The 20,355-nt window shown below is 47.9% G+C and overlaps 1 protein-coding gene across 2 annotated transcripts in view; it reads right to left on the minus strand.

Annotated features, from left to right (window-relative positions):
* The window catches only part of anos1b (anosmin 1b), a 206,998-nt gene that overhangs the window by 113,841 nt on the left and 72,802 nt on the right, over positions 1-20,355 (minus strand). For both annotated transcript variants that reach the window (XM_042322531.1, XM_042322532.1), the window contains exon 2: positions 14,061-14,108. In XM_042322531.1, coding sequence (XP_042178465.1) covers positions 14,061-14,108 — 48 coding nt within the window. The remainder of the gene's footprint in view (positions 1-14,060; positions 14,109-20,355) is intronic.

Below are 20,355 nucleotides of genomic sequence, written 5' to 3' on the forward strand. Positions count from 1 at the left end.
AACCTCCATGTATATCTCACTAGGTCAGGATATTAAACCTCCATGTATATCTCACTAGGTCAGGATATTAAACCTCCATGTATATCTCACTAGGTCAGGATATTAAACCTCCATATATATTTTCAAAGAAGCTTGGATCATCATTATTCGGACCGTATAGATTAATGAGCCAAATCTGGTTATGGTCCAATAACATATTTAAAATCATCCATCTACCTTGAGGATCTGTTTGGACAATTTGCACATTTGGATCAAAATCAGTGTTAATTAATATCATCACCTCTTTTGACTTTCTTTGCCCATGGGAGAAATATATCCCCCCCCTCCTCCCCCCACAAAACATCATCTAAAAATGTTGAATGAGTTTCCTGTAAACAATAGATATTATATTTCTTCTCTTTTAGCCAGGTAAATATTGACTGTGTTTTCTTATTATCTGCTAAGCCATTACAATTAGGACTGGCTATACTTATTTCACCAATTACCATAATGAGACACAAGTTTCAATTCTATTCACCATAATATCTGTTTGTAAACGTACCATTAAAAAGTAACGTGATGATGGAGTGTTTATATAGCTGTACCATGATCTTTGCATTGCTACGAAGTAAACCTCCAATTGGTCTCCCTTATTCCACCTGCTAAAACCCCTCCTCATCCTGACTTGGGTTGTCATCCCAATGCCCGGCAGATCCCGACCCCCCGGTCCAATGGCCCCGGAGAGACCGGGATCCATCCTTTGAAAAGAGCACACAGTGCCACCCACAGAACAGAAGTAGATCCAACGCCAAATGCATTTCATCACCCTCACCTCCATTTGTATTATATATAGCCATTAAAAAATTATATATATAATTAAAAAATATCCTGTTTATCTTATTTTCCATAATTAGCAATTAATATATGCAGTAATGTAGGCAATTGATGCAAATGGTTTTTACCTCTCACTAGTCTCACCATTACCAAAATGACTTTATAGCAAGCAATTATTATATTAGCAAGCAATTATTATATTAGCAAACAATTATTATATTAGTAAGCAATTATTATATTAGCAAGCAATTATTATATTAGCAAGCAATTATTATATTAGCAAGAAATTATTGTGAATCCTCCTATATTGTCCCTAACATCATATGACTCCCTCGCAACAGTTGTGGGACACACACACACACTGTCACGAATACCACGGAAGGTGGCTCCCCTTCCTGTTCGGGTTGCGCTCGGCGGTCGTCGTCGCCGGTCTACTAGCTGCCACTGAAGGTGGCTCCCCTTCCTGTTCGGGTTGCGCTCGGCGGTCGTCGTCGCCGGTCTACTAGCTGCCACTGAAGGTGGCTCCCCTTCCTGTTCGGGTTGCGCTCGGCGGTCGTCGTCACCGGTCTACTAGCTGCCACTGAAGGTGGCTCCCCTTCCTGCTCGGGTTGCGCTCGGCGGTCGTCGTCACCGGTCTACTAGCTGCCACTGAAGGTGGCTCCCCTTCCTGCTCGGGTTGCGCTCGGCGGTCATCGTCACCGGTCTACTAGCTGCCACTGAAGGTGGCTCCCTTCCTGTTCAGGTTGCGCTCGGCGGTCGTCGTCACCGGTCTACTAGCTGCCACTGAAGGTGGCTCCCCTTCCTGTTCAGGTTGCGCTCGGCGGTCGTCGTCACCGGTCTACTAGCTGCCACTGAAGGTGGCTCCCCTTCCTGTTCAGGTTGCGCTCGGCGGTCGTCGTCACCGGTCTACTAGCTGCCACTGAAGGTGGCTCCCCTTCCTGTTCGGGTGGCGCTCGGCGGTCGTCGTCGCCGGTCGTCAAGGTTCTCATTAGCAGCTTTGAGAATTTCCTTGTATATTATGCTGTCTCGTCAGGGGGCTCTGGCTTTGCAGGACCAACCCTGCCAGGCAGGCTCAGAATCATACGGTGCTGCTCTAGAAGGTCTCTGACCATCATTTAGGCTGCATACAGACTGCTTACAGCAGGCCCCACAGATAGGGACTTCTCCTTAGTATCTGGGTCCTTCAGGTGGGTGTCTAGGGTTTAGGGTTGTGGACCGTTCCTTCCATATAAGACCATAAATAAATACATTTGATGTATTGTTTATTTAAAAAATGTAGCTCCCATGATAGGAAATAAATAAATTAGATGTATAATTTATTTTAAAATGCATTTCCACCATCAAAGGACAATAAATAAATAGGAAGTATAGTTCCTTGTAAAATATATATCCCTCATCGGCACAACATTGAAAGCTCTCTCACAATCCCCTGCTCACAGACATACATCGGTTCTGGGATATGCAACCATTTCCTTTCTGACTCACTAAACACCACACTTTCCCAAACACCATAAAACACACACCACACCTTCCACCTCAATACACCCACATACTGCACCTTCTGTTTGCTGTGTTTTAATGTCCCCCATGTTGAATTGGTGTTTTTGTGTTCCATGGCTAGTATTACCATACCATGCTAGTATTGTGTGTTTCATTATTTACAATCCATACCATGGCTAGTATTGTGTGTTTCATTATTTGCCTCCTCTATGAGAACTTTGTAATTAAAAGACAAATAGCCATGGAGTCATCGTTGTGTCTCTGAACATTTGGTTATCAACATATAGTTTATCGACTACGAGAGCTACACATTTCCCTTTTAGTCTATGTTCCTTGAAAAATGGATACCGAACTTTACGCCATTCTGCAATTTCCTTCGGGAACTGATCATTCATGCCAGTAAGTCTTTTTTTACCCAGGCTTTTAACCATTATTTTATCTTTAAAGAAAGCAAATTTGTCAACGATTGGGCGTTCATACCTCTGTCCTCTCTGTCCTGAAGCGGTGTACATTGGCGGTTTGATTTAGATTTCGTCGACAGCTTGGCGTGAGATCTGAAGCTCTGTAAGGAGGAACTCTCTAACTACACATTCAGGAACTTCTTCTTTCTTTCTCTCATGGATCTTGCACTAGGCTACCCTGGGGAGGCAGGGTAGCCTAGTGGTTAGAGTGTTGGACTAGTAACCGGAAGTTTGCAAGTTCAAATCCCTGAGCTGACAAGGTACAAATCTGTCGTTCTGCCCCTGAACAGGCAGTTAACCCACTGTTCCTAGGCTGTCATTGAAAATAAGAATTTGTTCTTAACTGACTTGCCTAGTTAAATAAAGGTCAAATTAAATTAAATTGCCTGTATGTCAAGTAAGGCTTCTCTCAGAACGATGTTCTCCTTTTTTAAGTTAATTAACTTCGGTTTCAATCTTATTTACGGTCCCTTTTAGCTTGTTTGTGTCTTTCTCCAATGTCGCAGTTTTTTGGTCACTCATCTCGAGGCCTTCAACTCTTCTATATCCTTACTGACTAGTTCAAGTGTACCCAGTTTGTCATTTATTGATTTTAACAGATCGGTCGACCTTTATCTTTCCCGGTTGTGAAAAGACTAGATCGTCTGATGTTTGTCGATGGAGATTGCATGGCTGTGTGCTCACTTTTATAATCCTTGTCAGCAACAGGTGTCCACAAATTTGAAGGGGTGTCCACCTACTTTTGTATATATAGTGTATTACTGCACTGTTTTAGCTAGGAACACAAGCATTTCACAGAGAGAGAGCAGAGAGAGAGTACAGAGAGAGCAGAGAGAGAGCAGAGAGAGCAGGGAGAGAGTACAGAGAGCAGGGAGAGAGCAGAGAGAGAGAGTACAGAGAGAGAGCAGGGAGAGTACAGAGAGAGAGCAGAGAGAGCCAGAGAGAGAGAGAGTACAGAGAGAGCAGAGAGAGCAGGGAGAGAGCAGAGAGAGCAGAGAGAGCAGAGAGAGAGAGAGAGCAGAGAGAGTACAGAGAGAGCAGAGAGAGTACAGAGAGAGCAGAGAGAGAGAGAGCAGGGAGAGAGTACAGAGAGAGAGAGAGAGTACAGAGAGAGAGCAGAGAGAGTACAGAGAGAGAGCAGAGAGAGAGAGAGAGACAGAGAGAGAGCAGAGAGAGAGTACAGAGAGCAGGGAGAGAGTACAGAGAGAGCAGAGAGACAGTACAGAGAGAGTACAGAGAGCAGAGGGAGAGTACAGAGAGAGAGCAGAGAGAGAGAGCAGAGAGAGCAGGGAGAGAGGGACAGAGAGTACAGAGAGAGAGCAGAGAGAGAGCAGAGAGAGAGAGCAGAGAGTACAGAGTAGCAGGGAGAGTACAGAGAGAGCAGAGAGACAGGGAGAGAGTACAGAGAGCAGGGAGAGAGTACAGAGAGAGGGAGAGAGTACAGAGAGAGCAGAGAGAGAGCAGAGAGAGCAGGGAGAGAGTACAGAGAGACAGAGAGAGAGTACAGAGAGAGCAGGGAGAGAGTACAGAGAGAGCAGAGAGAGCAGAGAGAGCAGGGAGAGAGTACAGAGAGTACAGAGAGAGCAGAGAGAGAGCAGAGAGAGCAGGGAGAGAGTACAGAGAGTACAGAGAGAGCAGGGAGAGAGTACAGAGAGCAGGGAGAGAGTACAGAGAGCAGGGAGAGAGTACAGAGAGAGCAGAGAGAGAGTACAGAGAGAGCAGAGAGAGAGTACAGAGAGAGCAGAGAGAGAGTACAGAGAGAGCAGGGAGAGAGTACAGAGAGAGAGTACAGAGAGAGCAGGGAGAGAGAGTACAGAGAGAGCAGAGAGAGTACAGAGAGTACAGAGAGAGAGAGGAGAGAGAAAGAGAGTACAGAGAGAGCAGGGAGAGAGTACAGAGAGAGCAGGAGAGAGAGTACAGAGAGAGCAGAGAGAGCAGGGAGAGAGTACAGAGAGCAGGGAGAGAGTACAGAGAGAGCAGAGAGAGAGTACAGAGAGAGCAGAGAGAGAGAGTACAGAGAGAGCAGAGAGAGAGAGTACAGAGAGAGCAGAGGAGAGAGTACAGAGAGAGCAGAGAGAGCAGAGAGAGAGAGTACAGAGAGAGCAGAGAGAGCAGGGAGAGAGTACAGAGAGAGCAGAGAGAGAGAGTACAGAGAGAGCAGAGAGACAGTACAGAGAGAGCAGAGAGAGAGAGAGAGCAGGGAGAGAGTACAGAGAGAGCAGAGAGAGAGAGTACAGAGAGAGCAGGGAGAGAGTACAGAGAGAGCAGAGAGAGAGTACAGAGAGAGCAGAGAGAGCAGGGAGAGAGTACAGAGAGAGAAGAGAGAGAGTACAGAGAGAGCAGAGAGACAGTACAGAGAGAGCAGAGAGAGAGAGTACAGAGAGAGCAGAGAGAGAGCAGAGAGAGCAGGGAGAGAGTACAGAGAGAGAGAGAGAGAGAGAGACAGAGAGCAGAGAGAGCAGAGAGAGAAGAGAGAGTACAGAGAGAGCAGAGAGAGAGAGACAGAGAGAGCAGAGAGACAGTACAGAGAGAGCAGAGAGAGAGCAGGAGAGAGAGAGTACAGAGAGCAGAGACCAGACAGAGAGAGCAGAGAGACAGTACAGAGAGAGCAGAGAGAGACAGTACAGAGAGAGAGAGAGAGAGGAGAGAGCAGAGAGAGTACAGAGAGAGCAGAGAGAGAGTACAGAGAGAGCAGAGAGACAGTACAGAGAGAGAGAGACCAGAGAGAGAGTACAGAGAGAGAGTACAGAGAGAGCGTACAGAGAGAGAGAAGAGAGAGCAGGGAGAGAGTACAGAGAGAGCAGAGAGAGAGCAGAGAGATAGTATAGAGAGAGCAGAGAGAGTATAGAGAGAGCATAGAGAGAGAATATAGAGAGAGCAGAGAGAGATTGGAGAGAGAGCAGAGAGTATAGAGAGAGAGCGGAGAGAGAGCAGATAGAGAGCAGAGAGAGAGCAGTGAGATAATATAGAGAGAGCAGATAGAGAGTTTAGAGAGAGCAGGGAGAGACCAGAGAGAGCAGAGAGACAGTATAGAGAGAGCAGAGAGAGGGCAGAGAGAGTAAAGCACGGCCCTCCTAGCATATGCTCTTTCATGTGGAATGAATCCTTCACCATAAACCATTTTACAACCAGTTAAAGGTAACTGGCCATGCTGAACATATGTAGGAACTAGCTAACCATGATTTACTTTAAGCACTGTAACGTGAGCTATATCGTTGTCTCGGACGGCCGCCATTCGTGTACTTCATTTCAAATGTTTTCATCAAAGCTGAGCGTCGCGTTAATCAATGGTAGTATGGAACACCTCCTGGAAGGGCTTTCTGGATGGAAACACTGGAAGGGCTTTCTGGATGGAAACACTGGAAGGGCTTTCTGGATGGAAATACTGAAAGGGCTTTCTGGATGGAAATACTGGAAGGGCTTTCTGGATGGAAACACTGGAAGGGCTTTCTGGATGGAAACACTGGAAGGGCTTTCTGGATGGAAACACTGGAAGGGCTTTCTGGATGGAAATACTGGAAGGGCTTTCTGGATGGAAATACTGGAAGGGCTTTCTGGATGGAAATACTGGAAGGGCTTTCTGGATGGAAACACTGGAAGGGCTTTCTGGATGGAAACACTGGAAGGGCTTTCTGGATGGAAACACTGGAAGGGCTTTCTGGATGGAAATACTGGAAGGGCTTTCTGGATGGAAATACTGGAAGGGCTTTCTGGATGGAAATACTGGAAGGGCTTTCTGGATGGAAATACTGGAAGGGCTTTCTGGATGGAAATACTGGATGATACAGATACACTTTTAGTCATTAAAACAATCAGAAACCTACAAAAGGCTAACGGTTCTCCCTGTGGCATGAGAGTACACATACAGGCATAAAGGCCCTCACTCCCTATCCAGGAACAGGCCTCTCTCTCTGGCACGGGACAGAATGTTATTGGGAGAATGTTTCTGACCTTCCATTTGCAAGACACACACACAGGAACTACAGACACACACACAGGAACTGCAGACACACACACAGGAACTACAGACACACACACAGGAACCACAGACACACACACAGGAACTACACACACACACAGGAACTACACACACACACACAGGAACTACAGACACACACACAGGAACTACAGACACACACACACACAGGAACTACAGACACACACACACACAGGAACTACAGACACACACACACAGGAACTACAGACACACACACACAGGAACTACAGACACACAACACACACACACAGGAACTACAGACACACACACACAGGAACTACAGACACACACACAGGAACTACAGACACACACACACACACACACAGGAACTACAGACACACACACACACACACACAGGAACTACAGACACACACAGACAGGAACTACAGACACACGCGTAGGAACTACAGACACACGCATAGGAACTACAGACACACACATAGGAACTACAGACACACACATAGGAACTACAGACACACACATAGGAACTACAGACACACACATAGGAACTACAGACACACACATAGGAACTACAGACACACACGTAGGAACTACAGACACACACAGGGAACTACAGACACACACACATGAACTACAGACACACACACATGAACTACAGACACACACATAGAACTACAGACACACACATGAACTACAGACACACACATGGGAACTACAGACACACACACAGGAACTGCAGACACACACACACAGGAACTGCAGACACACACACACAGGAACTGCAGACACACACACACAGGAACTGCAGACACACACACACAGGAACTGCAGACACACACACACAGGAACTGCAGACACACACACACAGGAGCTACAGACACACACACACAGGAACTACAGACACACACACACACAGGAACTACAGACACACACACACAGGGAACTGCAGACACACACACACAGGAACTGCAGACACACACACACAGGAACTACAGACACACACACACAGGAACTACAGACACACACACACAGGAACCACAGACACACACACACAGGAACTACAGACACACACACACAGGAACTACAGACACACACGCAGGAACTACAGACACACACGCAGGAACTACAGACACACACGTAGGAACTACAGACACACACATAGGGACTACAGACACACACATAGGAACTACAGACACACACATAGGAACTACAGACACGCACGTAGGAACTACAGACACACACGTAGGAACCACAGACACGTAGGAACTACAGACACACGTAGGAACTACAGACACACACATAGGAACTACAGACACACACATAGGAACTACAGACACACACATAGGAACTACAGACACACACATAGGAACTACAGACACACACATAGGAACTACAGACACACACATAGGAACTACAGACACACACGTAGGAACTACAGACACACACGTAGGAACTACAGACACACACATAGGAACTACAGACCCCCCCCCACACACACACACACACACCACCAAGCTGAAGGAGCATGGAGTTGGCTCTGTGTCCACATTAACATCCTGTCCTTCAGTTGTTTGTCTCAAATGTTCCCCTCCAGCATGTTAACGCAGATTCCCAATCAGTAATGGACCTCCTAATTTACAGCACGTAACCCACGAGTGTACGACATAAAGTTGGCAAACAAATCCACAGTTAAACCTACAAGTGGTAGAAGTTGCTCTGGATAACATCGCCTGTTAAGAACTAGAATGGGGGGGAGACCTGCACTTTTGGCATCTATGATTCAACTCAGTGACCAGACAGCAAGTCAACTCACTCTTAACCCTAAACCACAGCCCTGGGCCTTACCTGTTTGGGGAGGGAGGAAAGGAGGGGAGGGAAGGAAAGGGCATTACAGAGGGGACATGCCCTGGTGTTGGTAGACCAGGCCAGGGTCAGGTGAAAGGAGGGGAGGGGTGAGGAGAGAGAGGGAAAGGGAAGAGGAGCAGGGGTGAAGAGACAGAGGGGACATGCCCTGGGATGAGGAGACCAGGCCAGGGTCAGGTGAAAGGAGCAGGGGTGAGAAGAGAGAGGGAAGCAGACAGGGGTGAAGAGACAGAGGGTAGGAGAGAGAGGGATGAGGAGAGAGAGGGGGAGAAGAGACAGAGGGGAGAAGACAGAGGGGGAGGAGACAGAGGGGAGGAGACAGAGGGGAGGAGACAGAGGGGAGGAGACAGAGGGGAGGAGACAGAGGGGAGAAGAGACAGGGGGAGAAGAGACAGGGGGGAAGAGACAGGGGGAGGAGAGAGAGGGGAGAGAGAGAGAGGGGGAGGAGACAGAGGGGAGGGGAGAGGGGTGGGGAGAAGAGACAGGGGAGGAGACAGAGGGGAGGAGACAGAGGGGAGGAGACAGAGGGGAGGAGACAGAGGGGAGGAGACAGAGGGGGAGGAGACAGAGGGAGGAGACAGAGGGGAGGAGAGAGAGGGGAGGAGACAGAGGGGAGGAGACAGAGGGAGGAGACAGAGGGAGGAGGAGAGGGGGGAGGAGAGAGGGGAGGAGACAGAGGGGAGGAGACAGAGGGGAGGAGACAGAGGGGAGGAGAGAGAGGGGAGGAGACAGAGGGGAGGAGACAGAGGGGAGAGAGGGGAGGAGACAGAGGGGAGGAGAGAGAGGGGAGGAGACAGAGGGGAGAGAGGGAGGAGAGAGGGGTGAGGAGAGAGAGGGGAGCTGGGCCTAAAAGCTGCAGTTTCCCCCGAAGCACCCCAAGACTCCCATAGCCCCTCAGGCAGAGAGGGAGGTTGGGGGTCAATCCAGGTCCAGGACTGTAGCCCACAGCCCCTCAGGCAGAGAGGGAGGTTGGGGGTCAATCCAGGTCCAGGACTGTAGCCCACAGTGGCACACTGGCGCACTGAAGGGAACAACGGACATCACCTTTCAGTTCTCCCCGGTCCGGTTTGACACAGGTCTGACAGATAGAGCTGGACTAGAGCCTAAAACGACCCAGCTCTGCCCTCTGGTTAGTGGGGTTGCACCTTCCAATTCCATTCATTCTACCTTCATTTAAAATGCATAACACAGCTCGGGGAGAAACATATGCTTTAAAATGACGACACCTAGAAGTAGGTACATGTTTGAAACTATGCAGTCCATTTCTGGAGCGAGGCTGCAGTAGACAGTGTTGTGTGCAAAAAATAAAGAAGCATGGAAACTTTAAAAACCAAACAATAAATTAGCATGAAGGAGAGAGGGAGAGGAGGAGAGGAGGAGAGGAGGGAAAATGCACACTGGGAAAAAAACACCAGACTTCCTGGTACGACAGCTTAAACGAATGAACAGCAGCTCTTTTCTTGCCTCTCTTAAAGAAAAGCTGTTGGTTCCGAGTCGGTCCAGGGAGGATGTAAAATGGCTGTCCTTATTTTTACAAGAAGCACAACATTTACTTGACCTATTATTGGAGGGAGAGTGGGAGGATAACCTCCATCTGAAAACAATTAGACCAGCTCCAAGCTCTTAGTGTGGGAATGGCCATCACAGAGAGAGAGAGAGAGAGGAGGCTCTACCTTAGACAGACCCTTTTAAACCCACACCCCTCCTCTCCCCTCTCCCTTCTCTCCCCTTTCCTCTGATCTCTGCTCTCCTCTCCTCCCCTCTCTGCTCTCCCCCTCTCCTCTCCTCTCCTCTCCTCTCCTCTCCTCTCCTCCCTCTCCTCTCCTCTCCCTCTCCTCTCCTCTCCTCTCCTCTCCTCTCCTCTCCTCTCCTCTCCTCTCCTCTCCTCTCCTCTCCTCTCCCTCTCCTCTCTCTTCCTCTCCTCTCCTTCCTCTCCTCTCTCTCCTCCTCTCCTCTCTCTTCCTCTCCTCTCTCTTCCTCTCCTCTCTCTTCCTTGGGCTGGCTAGGCTGGTTGACTGCTTGGGGGAGGGTGCTTTGTGTGTGTGTGTGTGTGTGTTGGCCACATCAGTCAGGCTCAGACCATTAGCCTTAACGAGCCAAACTAACCATGTTTACTTGATTATTAGTCCATCCAGCTGTGATGACTACCTGGCTGGCCGCATCCACACTGGCTTCATGGACACAGTCGACTTGGATTCTCGGCTGCCTGGGGGAGGGGAGGGGGGGTTGGTGTGTATGCCTGCATGCATGCCTTGCTGGTGTGTGTGTGTGTGTGTGTGTGTTTTGAGCGTGTGTGTGTGTGTGTGTGTGTGTGTATGTGAGTGTGTGTTTGAGCGTGTGTGTGTGTGTGTGTGTGTGTGAATGAGCATGTGTGTGTGTGTGTGTGTGTGAATGAGCATGTGTGTGTTTGAGCGTGTGTGTGTGAATGAGCATGTGTGTGTTTGAGTGTGTGTGTGTGTGCATGTGAGTGTGTGTGTATATGAGTGTGTGTTTGAGCGTGTGTGTGTACGTATGTGTGTGTTTGAGCGTGTGTGTGTTTGAGCGTGTGTGTGTTTGAGCGTGTGTGTGTTTGAGCGTGTGTGTGTTTGAGCGCGTGTGTGTTTGAGCGTGTGTGTGTTGCATGTGAGTGTGTGTGTTTGAGTGTGTGTTTGAGCGTGTGTGTGTTTGAACGTGTGTGTGTTTGAACGTGTGTGTTTGAACGTGTGTGTGTTTGAACGTGTGTGTGTTTGTCTGAGCGCCATATCCATGACGCCTGGACATGAGCGCTCTGTTTGAGCGTGTGCTGTTTGACGGACATCAAGTGTGTGTTTGACCTGTGTTTGAGGTGTGAGAAGTTTGAGCCATGTGTTTGAGCCGTGTGTGGTGAGGAGAAGACTTTGAGCCAGTGTGTGTTTGACCCCGTGTGCTTTGAGTCACGTGTCCGTTTAACCCCGTCTGCTTGAGTCACTGTCTGTTTGAGCGTGTCTGTTCCCAGTCACTCCATCCGTTTAACCGTGTCTGCTCCCAGTCACTCCATCCGTTTGACGCGTGTGCACCCAGTTTGAGCGCGTGTCCGTTTGAACCGCGTCTGCACCCAGCACTGTGTCCGTTTAACCCGTGTCTGTTTGAACCGTGTCCATGTTTAACCCGTCTGCACCCAGTTTCCATCCGTTTAACCCCGTCTGACCCATATCCATACGCCTGGACATGAGGAAGCTCTGTGACTGTGCTGCCAGACGGACATCAAGGAGGAAACCTGAGATAATAAGGTGAGGAGAAGACTTCCTCCATTTCAGCCAGTCACTCCATCCGTTTAACCCCGTCTGCTCCCAGTCACTCCATCCGTTTAACCCCGTCTGCTCCCAGTCACTCCATCCGTTTAACCCCGTCTGCTCCCAGTCACTCCATCCGTTTAACCCCGTCTGCTCCCAGTCACTCCATCCGTTTAACCCCGTCTGCTCCCAGTCACTCCATCCGTTTAACCCCGTCTGCTCCCAGTCACTCCATCCGTTTAACCCCGTCTGCTCCCAGTCACTCCATCTGTTTAACCCAGTCTGCTCCCAGTCACTCCATCCGTTTAACCCCGTCTGCTCCCAGTCACTCCATCCGTTTAACCCAGTCTGCTCCCAGTCACTCCATCCGTTTAACCCCGTCTGCTCCCAGTCACTCCACCCTTTTAACCCTGTCTGCTCCCAGTCACTGAAGACTGTTTGACGTCTATCAAAAGCACCTAGAAGGCTAGCAGTGGCGGCAACAAACAGGGGACTATGCATTCTTATCTACTGTGACACAATCACGCACACACACACACACACACGCACACGCACACGCACACGCACGCACGCTCAAACACACACACACTCAAACACACACACACTCAAACACACACACTCACAAATGCACACACACGCTCAAACACACACACACACACACGCTCAAACACACACACGCTCACACATGCTCAAACACACACACACACGCTCAAACACACACACACACGCTCAAACACACCCACGCTCAAACACACACACACGCTCAAACACACACACGCTCAAACACACACACGCTCAAACACACACACACGCTCAAACACACACACACGCTCAAACACACACACACGCTCAAACACACACGCTCAAACACACACACTCAAACACACACGCTCAAACACACACACACCACGCTCAAACACACACACGCTCAAACACACACACACGCTCAAACACACACACACACACACACACACACACACACACACACATTTTTGACCTTCCTCTTTATTACCCTCTAAGGGAACCAATTATGAGTCACCAACCTGCTTATTCTCATGAAGCACATAAAAGTGTCACAGCACCATAGTGGATATATAGGACTCAGCATCGATCGGCTGTATGAGAGAGAGACTGTCTGAGACTGAAAACAGACCGCTCAAACACACACACACGCTCAAACACACACACACGCTTCTCCTACTCACGCTCCTCAATATAGGACTCAGCATTTTTGACCTTCTGAATGATTACCTGTCTGAGACTGAAAATTAGACCACTTTCAAGGTTATTCTCACTGAAGGACATAAAAGTTCACAGTTCCCATGGGGAATGACCCAAGGTTATTGGTTCACTGGGAGAATGCCCCAAGGTTACTGGTTCAGACTGAAAAAGGACCCAAGGTTATTGGTTCACTGGGAAGGACCCAAGGTTATTGGTTCACTGGGGAAGGACCCAAGGTTTCTTCACTGGGGAAGGACCCAAGCATTGGTTCCCTGGGGAATGACCCAAGGTTATTGGTTCACTGGGGAATGACCCAAGGTTATTGGTTCACTGGGGAATGACCCAAGGTTATTGGTTCACTGGGGAAGGACCCAAGGTTATTGGTTCACTGGGGAAGGACCCAAGGTTATTGGTTCACTGGGGAAGGACCCAAGGTTATTGGTTCACTGGGGAATGCCTGAAGTTTATTGGTTCACTGGGGAATGCCTGAAGTTTATTGGTTCATTGGGGAATGCCTGAAGTTTATTGGTTCACTGGGGAATGCCTGAAGTTTATTGGTTCACTGGGGAATGCCTGAAGTTTATTGGTTCACTGGGGAGCGATCCAAGATGCTGACTTTAATCAGGATATTATGTAGCAGGGAGGAGGGGAGAGAGGGAAGGGGAAGAGAGGAATGGGAAGAGAGGTCCCTGACCCAAACCTTGACCTGAGGGAGGGAACAATGTCCCCCCTGAACACCCTATGATGCGAACTGAATAGCTGCATGAGTAAGCCTCTGTGTGTCTGTCACACACACACACACACACACACACACACACACACACACACACACACACACACACACACACACACACACACACACACACACACACACACACACACACACACACACACACACACACACACACACACACACACACAGACACACACAGACACACACACAGACACACACACAGACACACACACACACACACACTACAGGTGTTTTCTTACCTGTGAACACCTCCGGTGGCTCTCACACCAGCCCAAGACGTCATCACTCTGCAAGGCAGAAAAAAAACAAATAAACTGAGGAATCACTGACGTAAACCACACTCTTTCACACAGCTTTACTTCAGCAATTCAATATTAAAAATTCAACAACACATTAAATCTGTGTTTCTGGGGACAGCCACACACCACAATGCCCTTTCTGTAACGCCTCTTCCTTTGATTCATGGCTGTGGTGCAAAGACCCAGACCAGTTTTACGTCTCTGAATGGCAGTGGGTTCAGGCCTCGGCGAGGACAGTCCTTAGTCAACATTGCAGGCTACGCCCCAGCGTGAAACCACGGTAATGGGTGTGAGTCATCACCTGACCAGTGACCACAGGTAGGTAGGTCCTCAAATATCACTGGTGAACAGTAGAGAGAGGACCATCACGGACTAACAGGACTAATGGCAAATGGGGCGGCAGGTATCCTAGTGGTTAGAGTGTAGGGACGGCAGGTAGCCTAGTGGTTAGAGTGTAGGGACGGCAGGTAGCCTAGTGGTTAGAGTGTAGGGGCGGCAGGGTAGCCTAGTGGTTAGAGTGTAGGGGCGGCAGGTAGCCTAGTGGTTAGAGTGTAGGGGTGGTTAGGCAGGGTAGCCTAGTGGTTAGAGTGTAGGGATCGTGGTTAGGTAGCATAGTGGTTAGTGGTTAGGGGGCGGCAGGTAGCCTAGTGGTTAGAGTGTAGGGATCGCAGGTAGCATAGTGGTTAGAGTGTAGGGGCGGCAGGGTAGCCTAGTGGTTAGAGTGTAGGGACGGCAGGTATCCTAGTGGTTAGAGTGTAGGGGTAGCGGTTAGGTATCCTAGTGGTTAGAGTGTAGGGTGGTTAGGCAGGTATCCTAGTGGTTAGAGTGTAGGGTTAGAGGCAGGTATCCTAGTGGTTAGAGTGTAGGGGCGGCAGGTATCCTAGTGGTTAGAGTGTAGGGATGGCAGGTATCCTAGTGGTTAGAGTGTAGGGACGGCAGGTATCCTAGTGGTTAGAGTGTAGGGACGGCAGGTATCCTAGTGGTTAGAGTGTAGGGACGGCAGGTATCCTAGTGGTTAGAGTGTAGGGACGGCACGTATCCTAGTGGTTAGAGTGTAGGGACGGCAGGTAGACTAGTGGTTAGAGTGTAGGGACGGCAGGTAGACTAGTGGTTAGAGTGTAGGGACGGCAGGTATCCTAGTGGTTAGAGTGTAGGGACGGCAGGTATCCTAGTGGTTAGAGTGTAGGGACGGCAGGTATCCTAGTGGTTAGAGTGTAGGGACGGCAGGTATCCTAGTGGTTAGAGTGTAGGGACGGCAGGTATCCTAGTGGTTAGAGTGTAGGGACGGCAGGTATCCTAGTGGTTAGAGTGTAGGGACGGCAGGTATCCTAGTGGTTAGAGTGTTGGGGCGGCAGGTATCCTAGTGGTTAGAGTGTAGGGACGGCAGGTATCCTAGTGGTTAGAGTGTAGGGACGGCAGGTAGACTAGTGGTTAGAGTGTAGGGACGGCAGGTATCCTAGTGGTTAGAGTGTAGGGATGGCAGGTAGACTAGTGGTTAGAGTGTAGGGGTGGCAGGTATCCTAGTGGTTAGAGCGTTGGGCCAGTAACTGAAAGGTTGCTGGATCGAATCCCCGAGCTGACAAGGTAAAAATTTGTCGTTCTTCCCCTGAACAAGGCAGTTAACCCACTCTTCCCCGGTATGCAATCATTGTAAATAAGAATTTATTCTTAACTGACTTGCCTAGTTAAATAAAGGTTAAAATAAAAAAATCCTATAGGTTCCATCTCTGGTGAGTATATAAACATTTGAGATAAAAGTTAACATAATTGTCCCAAAACACCAGCATTAAACAAATGTACACTACATGAACAACATCGCATTCCAAAATCATGGCCATTAATATAGAGTTGCCCCCCTTTGCTGCTCTGGGAAGGCTTTTCACTAGATGTTGGAATATTGCTGCAGGGACTTGCTTCCATTAAAAAATGCAGCATTTGTATGCTGTAGCGTTAAGATTTCCCTTCACTGGAACTAAGGGGCCAAGCCTGAACCATGGAAAACAGACCCAGACCATTATTCCTCATCCACCAAACTTTACAGTTGGCACTATGCATTTGGGCAGGTAGCGTTCTCCTGACATCCGCCAAACCAATATTCGTCCGTTGGACTACCAGATCGTGAAGTGTGATTCATCACACCAAAGATCGCTTTTACACCACTCCAGCCAATGCTTGGTATTGCGCATGGTGATCTTAGGCTTGTGTGCGGCTGCTCGGCCATGGAAACCCATTTCATGAAGCTCCAGACGAACAGTTCTTGTGCTGAAGTTGCTTCCAGAGGCCGTTAGGAGCTCAGTAGTACATCTGAGGACATATGATTTTGACGAACTGACTAGTTGGAAAGGTGGCATCCTATGACGGTGCCACGTTGAAAGTCACAGAGCTCTTCAGTAAGGCCATTCTACTGTTTGTCGAAAGAGATTGGCTGTGTGCTCGATTTTATACAGCTGTTAGTAACGGGTGTGGCTGAAATAGTCGAATCCACTCATTTGAGCGGTTGTCCACATAGTTGTGTATATATAGTGTATGTTGAACTCTTCCACTTGAGAGGAGAATAAGTGTCATTGTCTGTCTGATACGAACGTAGCAGACGTCAAATAAATCTCCTGAGCGGAGTTCCCACTTCCACTTTTCAGCAGAAAAGTAAGCTAGGTTGAACAAACAATATCCTGGATACGTTTGTTGGCAACTCCTCTAGGGATGGTCTGATACAGACATCATTGCGAGAGAAACACTGACACAATAAACAGGGCTGTAAAGTCAAGCTTTAGATTCCTTCTTAAAAGCGCAGTGTTGACTCGGGAGGCTCAGTGATGTAAAGATGGCCTTGGGCCCACCAGTGACAGGATAATCCATCCCCATTCTACCTCAAAGATGAAAAACACCAATTAAAGCAGAAAGCCCTGAGCGGGTGATAAGCCTTACTAACGAGTCCAAAACACTCTCTCCCTCGGAGTGAGCAATGTTTACCCCAACGCAGGATCATCCTCTCCCACTACTTATAACATTCACTTACCTCAGTCTTTTACACGTACATGCACATACCGCCTTGGTCTTAATTACCACAAAGAGGAACAGAAAAAAGAATAGCCATTGTGTTAGTGGGGTCAGGATCTAGGGGTGCACAGGGGGCACTGATCTCAGCAGGAATGCTAAAGGTTCACACCACCCCACAGGATTTAATAAGCTACTTAACCCAGCAGCCCAACATGATGAGACCAACAGAAGCAACGAAGAAGAAAGACCAAACCCATAATTAAGAGGCTGTAACGAGTGAAGGGAAGAGGAATGGGAGGTGAAAAACACAGCCGCAACACTTTAGTGTTTAGATGTCATTATAAGAGAGGTGAGGAAAAAGGAGGAGGAAGAGTAGGGGGGAGGAGGAAGAGGAGGGGAGGAGGTGGAGGAGGAGCTGGATGAGGAGCTGGACGAGGAGGAATGGTAAGAGGTGGAAGAGGAGGAGGATTGGGGGAGAAGGAGCAGGAGCAGGAGGAGGCAAAGAAAAAATAATCTCTCTCTCTCTCTTCCTCTTTCTATCTTTCTCTCTCCCCACCCCTCACTATCTCTCTTCCTCTTTCTATCTTTCTCTCTCCCCACCCCTCACTATCTTTCCCTCTCCCCACCCCTCACTATCTCTTCCTATCTCTCTCCTCCCCACCCCTCACTATCTCTTCCTCCCCACCCCTCACTCTCTTCCTCTTTCTATCTTTCTCTCTCCCCACCCCTCATTTTCTCTCTTCCTCTTTCTATCTTTCTCTCTCCCCACCCCTCATTTTCTCTCTTCCTCTCAGAGTTCTCTCTCTCTGTCGACTGAAGGCTCTGTGTGGGACTTGTAGCCTTGAGTGAATGATTTGTGGCCTCTGATGGACTGCTGTTAAGGCCTGAAGGACCCTCTTAAAGGGTCAATGCAGCTGTTTTTAGAATGTTTGTAGGACTGAAATCTGAAAACTAGCTGTTATTGGCAGAGAGGTTTGGAACTCTCTTTCTTTTTGGTCTATTAACTCATTTACCACATTGTGATGTCACCATAGAAGGCAAAATCTCCATCCCACCAAAAACAGGTTGAAATTTCCAACAGTTTTTACACTAAAAGGGCATTTTCATAATTTTCACAATTTCACAGTATTATTCCAACCTCATAGTGTGGGTCTTGAACTCACTCTGAATAGAAGACTTGATTGACAGGGTCATTGAGGGTCGTGAACCCTGCTGAAGGACATTGGTGAACGAGAGGAGGCCGTGGGGTTGCTGCTGTAGTAGTCTATAGCAACTTCCAGGATTCGCAACACATCAAGGCTGTGTTTGTGTGTTTGCACAGCATCTGAGACAGGATGATAGACCTCCTCTCCATGAACTCAAATGGATACACAGCTGGTTCAAAATGTCACTGTAATCCTACCAAAACAACACTCTGTGTGTGTGTATGTGTGTATGTGTGTACGCTCTGTTTTGTTTATCTAATTTATCCCCTGTTGGTCTAGCAACATGCCCCCTGTCATTCATGGGAATTTCTCTGGGAATGACTCTTCCCAAGGGAGTATTGCTGTCCTTTCTCTCTGTCTCTGTTCTGACTGTATAGACCTGCCGGTATCAGAAGGGGTTCGGTGGGGGGAGACCGAGGGAAAAGGGGATACCGTATGAGAGGGAGGAAAGTAGTGATGGGGGGAAAAAAAATCAATATAGTTACATTTGCATTGCCCCCCCCCCCTCTTTTACACCACTGCTACTCAGTTGTTATCATCTATGCATAGTCACTTTAATAACTCTACCTACATGTGCATATTACCTCAACTAACCAGTGCCCCCACACATAATATATAATATATAGTGGAGATTCCTCTAGCTATAAGGCCTGTGTCTATAATATATAGTGGAGATTCCTCTAGCTATAAGGCCTGTGTCTATAATATATAGTGGGCACAACTGTTATTTTAGATGCCTGCTGTCACAAACACATGACTTCCCTGAAAACCTCAACATTCTGGGTTTTCACCCTTTTTCCTGGGCATTTCCCGATAGCGACATGTTAGAGACTCACTCACAAGTGCGACACAGAACTGGGTTCTGTTATGCGTTGTTATTTGCGGTCCCCCTCATCCTGTAAACATACTAATCTACAAAGTGGCCGGTTTATTGCCTCCGTGTCTGTTAGCAGTAGCCTGGTACAGAGTAACCGAATGAGAGTCTTGGAACTTCCTCCGGGCTGTGACGGGACTCATGTCTATAACTGGGTAATTACATGCTTGGCTCTGAGGATTCCCACACACTGCTCCACTGACATGACTAGTTCACCAAAATGACAAATTACATCATACACAGTGGGGAAACTTCCTGCAACGCAGAAACCAACAACTAAATCTAAATGCAAATCTACCAAGACTCCCAACATTTGGCTCTTCGTGTGGGCGTACTTACAAATTGGGATGAGCCAATATTGGCAGCCTGGGAAGTTTTGAATTCTGCTGTTGTTGTGGTTGTTATTGATTGTTAGCAGGAAGTCACCCAACTGTGTATGATGATGTCATATTGCTGAGTAAACCTTTAAGATGAGCCATTTTACCTTTTTCATGATGACAATGTGATCTGATGCTGATGACTCCATGAAGGCCATTACTATCGGAATGCATACGCAATACCCTACATGAGTACAGATACATATATACATATATATATATAGTGTATATTACTGCAGAAGACACACTCGTGATGTCTTTCCCAGTTTACATTTGATTAATACAGGTACGAGTATCATTTTACATTTTGTATTGACTTACAGACATTCACTATACCATAAGAGTTTAGGTAGTCTACACAGTATAGGTAGTCAGTATAGGTAGTCTACACAGTATAGGTAGTCAGTATAGGTAGTCAGTATAGGTAGTCTACTCAGCATAGGTAGTCAGTATAGGTAGTCTACACAGTATAGGTAGTCAGTATAGGTAGTCTACTCAGTATAGGTACTCAGTATAGGTAGTCTACTCAGTATAGGTAGTCTACTCAGTATAGGTAGTCTACTCAGTATAGCTACTCAGTATAGGTAGTCTACTCAGTATAGCTACTCAGTATAGGTAGTCTACTCAGTATAGCTACTCAGTATAGGTAGTCTACTCAGTATAGGTAGTCCACTCAGTATAGATAGTCAGTATAGGTAGTCTACTCAGTATAGGTACTCAGTATAGGTAGTCAGTATAGGTAGTCTACTCAGTATAGGTAGTCTACTCAGTATAGGTAATCA

The sequence above is a fragment of the Oncorhynchus tshawytscha genome, linkage group LG05 (assembly GCF_018296145.1).
Source record: "Oncorhynchus tshawytscha isolate Ot180627B linkage group LG05, Otsh_v2.0, whole genome shotgun sequence".
Classification (NCBI taxonomy): Eukaryota; Metazoa; Chordata; class Actinopteri; order Salmoniformes; family Salmonidae; genus Oncorhynchus; species Oncorhynchus tshawytscha.